The following is a 6,612-nucleotide window of genomic DNA, read 5'->3' on the forward strand; positions in this document are numbered from 1 at the left end:
TTTGCGCCGAATGACCTCAGGGCAGGTTTGGCTGGCTTGAGTTGTGGGGATCGAACCACAGCAACCTGAGCCTGACTGCTTTGTTGAAGGTGTCACTTAAAGAACTGAGCTAAGGGGCAGGCCCCCTGAAGGATATTTTTAAAAAGAGATAAGATCTAAAAATTAGATTCCAATCATAAATTAAAATGATAAATTACTGTTCATAATGTGAGGATTAAAGGACTTTTAAATACTGTTCATAACTTGTTGGGCATTTTAGGGATGTAGGGAGGGAAAAATTAGAGAAGTATTTTATAACATAAATAATACATTCCAGCTACACAGTTCTTTCTCTGTTTTTAGAAAGCATCCTTTGTGGATCTAAAAGAACATATTATAGGTCTATCCAAGCTTCCACTCTGGGAAGAAAGGAGGTATCTTCTGAGTTTGGGGTTTCTTTGGGATGAGTCATTGTATCAACATTTGACTCCTAAGTGCAGCTGTCACAATCCTGCCTTTGCACTGCTTAGGGTAAGAATAGAGACTATAGAAGGGTGCAGGTTCCCTTAGCTACGGAAAGAGATAAGATTAATAAATTGCATTCTTTGTGAATGATCCAGGGATGCTATGAGGGTTCTTCTCACATCTGACAGCACCCCAAAAGCTTACACCTGGATGGGCACAGGAGCCCATGAACCAGCAGCTAACAAGTCACGCACGGTGTGCCCAGAGCTAGACCCGCTGCTATAGGGAAACAAAAGCTATGAGGAAACAAGAGCAAGGAGACACAGATGGGCCCTGCCTTTGAAAGCATAACACAATGTGCTTTATTTCTTGCTATAAAAATTTGAATTCTAAGTACTAAATTGATGTTAAGCAAAGTCCTTCCTTAGGTCTGTATCCCTTCCAAGAGAGGCACGTTAGCTTGAACTTTGCCACAGATGCGGATGCTGCTGGTAAATGACACACACTGTGAGCCACTGAAACTGGTTCTACACTAAGCTGCTCAGGGGAAGGCATTACATAAATGTTTATGTCAACATACAAGTGTGGCAAACAGCTTGAAACACTGAGACCCTGTTCGGTCACATTTGTCAAAGTTTAAACTTCTTAAACTATAGCTTTCTAATCCTCATTCTACTGTAATTAATTTTAAACATATTATCAAATACTTTCAAAAGATTTCTGAAAATGTAATTACTCTTCATTCTGTATGTTCATAGAAAGTCCAATTATTTAAGACAACAGCTAACAAGTCACGCTTCTCAGGGGGCGGGTTGGCCCAGGAGCAGTCCTGAGGTACAGCCTTCCTGTGAGGTGGAGTGCTCAGCACAGAAGCGTGAGCTCTGGGAGGACATCCCTGTCATCACCCTGCCACACAAATGGCAAATTCTGGCAGCTTCTCCAAGACCTCAGGCTTGAATCCCTAGGAACTTCCTAACTTCAAGTTGCCATTAGCCAAAGAAAAATGACACCTTTAACAAGCAAGCGGCCACTGAGAAAGACCTTGGTGTCACATGCCTGCAGAAGTACACACTAAGGGGTAGGAGTTACTACGCCTTTTGTTTCTGAGAACAATGGCTCTTACATTTAAGTGTTGGCTACTTTTCCCTCACAGGATATGATTTAAGCAAACACATCATGCAACATTGATTTTTTTATTTTGGTGCTAGGGATTGAACTCAGGACCTTGTGCTTGCCAGGCAGGCGCTTATGCCGCTGACTGAGCTATATCCCTGGCCCAACATGGACTTTAAAAGTGTTAACCCTCCATCAAAATCTAACCTATACAAAATAGGCAGAAAAGTCAGATCTTGAAGAGACAAAGTAAGTCTATACAACTCTATACTAGGAAAGTCTTCTGTATTTCAGTCACACCATTATTTAATGATATTGCTAACTTGATGAGCTAATATTTTCTGAAACCACTTCTCAGGCAATTTTATTGTGACTTCAGCACACATCATCTGAAACTTCGTAAGACCACACATGTCATTTTGGAACTTGCACAGCTACTACATTCCAATGGGAGCATAATAACAATGTTTGTGAAAATTATAAAACAAGTTTGTATTTACAAATACTTTACAAATAATTCATTCCTTCTCTGCATCAAACCTATGATAAATCAAAATTATCTCGTCTCACAGATAAGAAGCTAGAAACCAAGATAAACAGTGTAGAAGTCAATTCAGAAGAAGAATATGAATTTAAGCACACTTCAGTTCCTAATTATGCCGCTCTGACTACAGGCCCATTCTCGAGTTTGCAGCATCCGGCTCAGAAAGACGAGTCTACAAAGAACTAGATCTAATTGCTTAGAACATGAAATCACTCCAACATCTGACTTGTTTATAAGATTCAGAATGAAGCCCTAAGATAAAGGAAAGCAGATGCTAAGACTAAGTTATTATGATCTTTGGGTGACTCCAATTTTGATTCCAGATCAATACCATGATATATCCCATTCTATTCAACATTGAAGTCAGCTATGACTAGTGAAGGAGCATCTTAATTGATGAGCCCACCCACTCTTTTAAGACACAGGTTACTTCTGTTATCTCTAAAGGTGTAGCTTCCAGGAATAAGAATACTTTTCTGTGTAGTAATCCAAATTAAATTCCATGATTCTAAAAACATCAATCTACCTTTAAAAGAAAAAAAAAGCTTATCCACTGGGGAAAATAGCTACTTGTTAATTTTTGTGAGGAAATAGCAAAAGGAAGAATATTAATCTATGTTGACAGATTCTGACAAATATCTCCTAAGATAACGATATGTTTTTGTTTTATTTTGTACTGGGAATCAAACTCAGATCCTTGCACTTGCTAGGCAGGCACTATACTGCTAATACCCCTGGCCCGATGTTATATTAACAAAAACTGTATGATGAAGACCAATCATTATTTTAAACAAATAAAAACTTAATGCATAAAATACATTATCAAATTTGAAACTAAGTGTAAGCTTTCATATAAGACAGCTGCTACACGGGCCAGGGCTATAGTTCAGTCTACACAGTGTGTATCTGTAAGCACAAGGTCATGAGTTCGATTTACAGTACCCACCCCCCAAAAAACCCCACTATGACATTAGTTGACAGAGTAGGACCCAAGAATACTGAATAAATGAACACTATTTTATTTTCCTGCATGGGTTTTAAACCTTACTTTTTAATTCATATTTTTACATTTCTTTTAGTAGTAAAAAATGAACTGTTAACAGTCTGAATTATATTTTGGTCTTTAATAAGCCAAATTATCTTTTCTGCATATTTGAAATGTAAACAGTATTACCAAACACAATAATAAAATACAGGAATAAACTAAATATTTTCTAACATTTACAATTTACTAAAATTCAACAATATCACTGATTTCTATCCTGGTAAAAGTAAATTATACAGGGCTGGGGATGTAGCTCAGTGGCACAACGCCTGCTTGGCAAGCACAAGGTCCTGAGTTCAATTCCTGATACCAAAAAAAAGTAAATTATACTACTTTGGAATACATTTTCATATGCCAGTTTTATCAATTTTGTTGACTTTTTAGTTAACATTAAAGTTCATTTGAGCAAAAATCAGAAAGTATTTAGTTTGGTGGTTTTAACTATATACATATTTTAACCTCAAAGTGTTAGCCTTAGCCATTTTAAGCAACAAATAGAAGCAAAAATATTTTGATGTGTATTTCACTTCTCAAGGGTGGACGGTTTCATTCAAGGACTGATTTTTATCACTTACTTTGTATTTAGAATGAAATGTTCCTTTCCAAGTTACTGGAATTGTTATTAGCAAATAACCTTCGTATATCTGCAGTTCAAGATATGTGTATTAGTGTGATACATTCAGTCATAAATTATATATGCATAAAACAAAGAAATACAACTTATGTTTCATAAGATGGAAGTTTGAATCAATTTAAGTTTCCAAAAGAGGAGGACATTAAATATTTAAAATATCAGTAATTCCCTCCATTACAGAACATCAGTCAGGTGAGATCTGAAAGAGATTCTTTATTGGTAGCCATACAATTGACTATACCTGTAATCTCTGTGTTTTCTTGCTAGTTAAGAAAAATATAGAACCTAGACATTTAAAACATTATCAATGTAATAATCAGTACAGATTCACTGGTCTTCTAAAAGTTTGTAAAAAACTGCCAAAGTCATGATGAACACAATTATCGCAGCTACATCATTTGAAAAAGTAATATAAATTATGCTGCTAAAGACAAAAACACTGAAATACATAAACATCACAATGTAATACAGCAGTAACTCATAACTATTATGAAAAATGAAATTTAAAACATTGTTAGAGAAATTGGGAAATTTTCATTTTAGCAAAACATTCTATTTATATACCTCCAACTTCTATGATACAGTATACAATAAAATACTTTTAAAAGATGTAACATTCAAATGCTTCATTTACACAAATAATATTGTCAATACTAATAAAAGTGATGCCCTTAAACATGAACTGCTCTGCTAATTGTGATTTCAAAATGTTTTCTGAATTTCATTTTGTATTTTAGTTAGCCACAGGCATTAGACTGATCAGTTCTGTGCTGACAAATAGAGGGTCCTAGTCAAAATACTGTTTCTCAGAAGTAATCATATTGCTTGAAACTCAACCACCATTTAAAGTGGTAACTTTATCTAAAGATTATTTATGAAGGACAACTGGGATGTATTCAGGCAGAGTGTAGAGTTCATGATGATATTTATTTACAATAAAAGTACTTTTACTGATGCTAACATGATATATACGTTTCTATGTCAATTACTACAGTCTCAAAGTTATAAAAATATTATATAAAATACCACAGGCTTTACAGGATATAACTTCATGTGGTTCTGATACTAGCAGCTGAAAAGTGTTTATAATTTAAAAATAAATAAACTATAGAGGTAAACCAGTTACAAAACAGCAGAGGACTGCAACAGTCACGAGAGTGAAAAGAACTGCTCAATTACACAACAGCTAACAAAACGGTGAAGCAGTTGGATCAAAAGTTTTAAAAACCTCTTTCAGAGATTTGTCATCGGTCTCTCTACCGGGATCGCTCTCTGGAGAGGGGCTCCCCTGGCCTGGCTGCCTGGCCTGCCTTGGCTCACTGTACTGGGGTCTAATCAAGCCTGTTAAGGCCTGAATAGGAAGACTGTGGACTGCTGGGACCTGAACCTTTCCGGAACTCCGGAGGATTTCTGCCTGGGTGTCAGCGGGCACGTCGGCAGCGACGTCCATGCTGGGAGTGGTTTTCTGTGGTAGGTCTACTTCTCCAGAAGGTTCATTTTTATCACTGTTTTTCAAACTACCACTTTTTTTCTGGCTCTCTGTATTTTCTCCTGAAGAAACTGCTGCTAAGTCTGATGTAGATGATGAACGCTGCTCCCTGGGGTCATACAAACTAATACCACTGAGAACTGTGCTCGGAGCTCCCAGTGGAAGGCCAGCTGAAGATGAGAATTTAGGGGCGTACGGAGGCAAAGCCCCCGAGCTAGTGCTGCTGGTTATTACCCCTGGGGACGGCAAAACAGTACTGCTTGGTTTGGCTAAATGAGGGGCACTCTTTGATGTATGTGAGTCCTTGGTAACTACTGGATGAGACTCTACGTTAGACAGTCTATGAAGCCTAGGATCAAAATTCTTTTGCAGCCTAGGATCTCCTAATTTACTTCCTGCACTATGTAAGTCTCCGAATTGATCTATGTAGCCTTCTCTGTTTGTTGGATTAATTTTGGTTTTAGCTGCTAATTTTGAATCAGTGGAAGCTGTGTTTTGGTGCAGATCACTTTTCGTGTTCCATAACCTACTGAGCCTCTGGTCGGCTATGAGAGGAGGCAGAGGTAAGTTGATTGAAGATACTGGATCAGGCTTAGGCAGGGGTACCGGAAGTAAGTCTTCTGGAGCCCACACAATGTGTTTTGCAAAGTTGGGTTTGGTGAGGATAATGTCCATTTTAATGTGACTGAACTGTCTCAGCTGCGACCTTGGATCCTGGAGCACTACCCCAGGTGGAGAATCCAAAGGTATCAAGAAAGCCTTTTCTCTTAGTTCTCTTTCAGTGTCTTCGTCCTCATCCTCTCCTCTTTTGTGTTTGATACCAGGGCCAGCATTTGCATGATGCAGGTCAAGCCTGGCTCCGCCAACAGCAGAGCCTCCGTGACTACTTCCGTTCCCTCTCCCTCTCCTGGGATCCCACACGAGCCTGAGATCCACTGGGCCAGACTCAGAAGGCTTTCTACTCTCTTGCCTTGACATGGTCCTAAGTCTAGGATCAGCCACTTGATTTCCTTTCATTTTCTCCTTAGCAAGTCTTGGGTCAGTAGGAATGCTGAGTTCTGTGGAAGGTTGTTGCTGATTCCTCAAAGTTTCTGTTTGTTTCTGTAACGTTTTCAGTATTGATTTGACACTGCTTCCTTCTTCCTCTTCACTACTGGAATACCAGTTAACTGTATCATCTAAATGCAGACAAAGACTCATTGTAAAGAATGAAGTATTTAAATTTGGCCTTAAAATTTTAAAAAACACATACTGTTTCTGAAATAAGTAGAGCCTAACTTCAGGAAAATCAATGATAGAAATGTCAGCTTTCAATATGGAATATGTGGTAAGATAATTATCAA

General features: G+C 37.9%; 1 protein-coding gene across 2 annotated transcripts in view; it reads right to left on the minus strand.

The window, feature by feature from the left end:
- Window positions 1-2,882: 2,882 nt before the first annotated feature.
- Window positions 2,883-6,612, minus strand: part of Zc3h6 (zinc finger CCCH-type containing 6) — a 59,401-nt gene continuing 55,671 nt past the window's right edge. For both annotated transcript variants that reach the window (XM_023717414.1, XM_023717413.1), the window contains one exon: window positions 2,883-6,447. In XM_023717414.1, coding sequence (XP_023573182.1) covers window positions 4,967-6,447 — 1,481 coding nt within the window. In that variant the 3' untranslated portion in view covers window positions 2,883-4,966. The remainder of the gene's footprint in view (window positions 6,448-6,612) is intronic.

Source organism: Octodon degus, unplaced genomic scaffold (assembly GCF_000260255.1).
Source record: "Octodon degus isolate 3935 unplaced genomic scaffold, OctDeg1.0 scaffold00052, whole genome shotgun sequence".
In the NCBI taxonomy this organism is placed as follows: Eukaryota; Metazoa; Chordata; class Mammalia; order Rodentia; family Octodontidae; genus Octodon; species Octodon degus.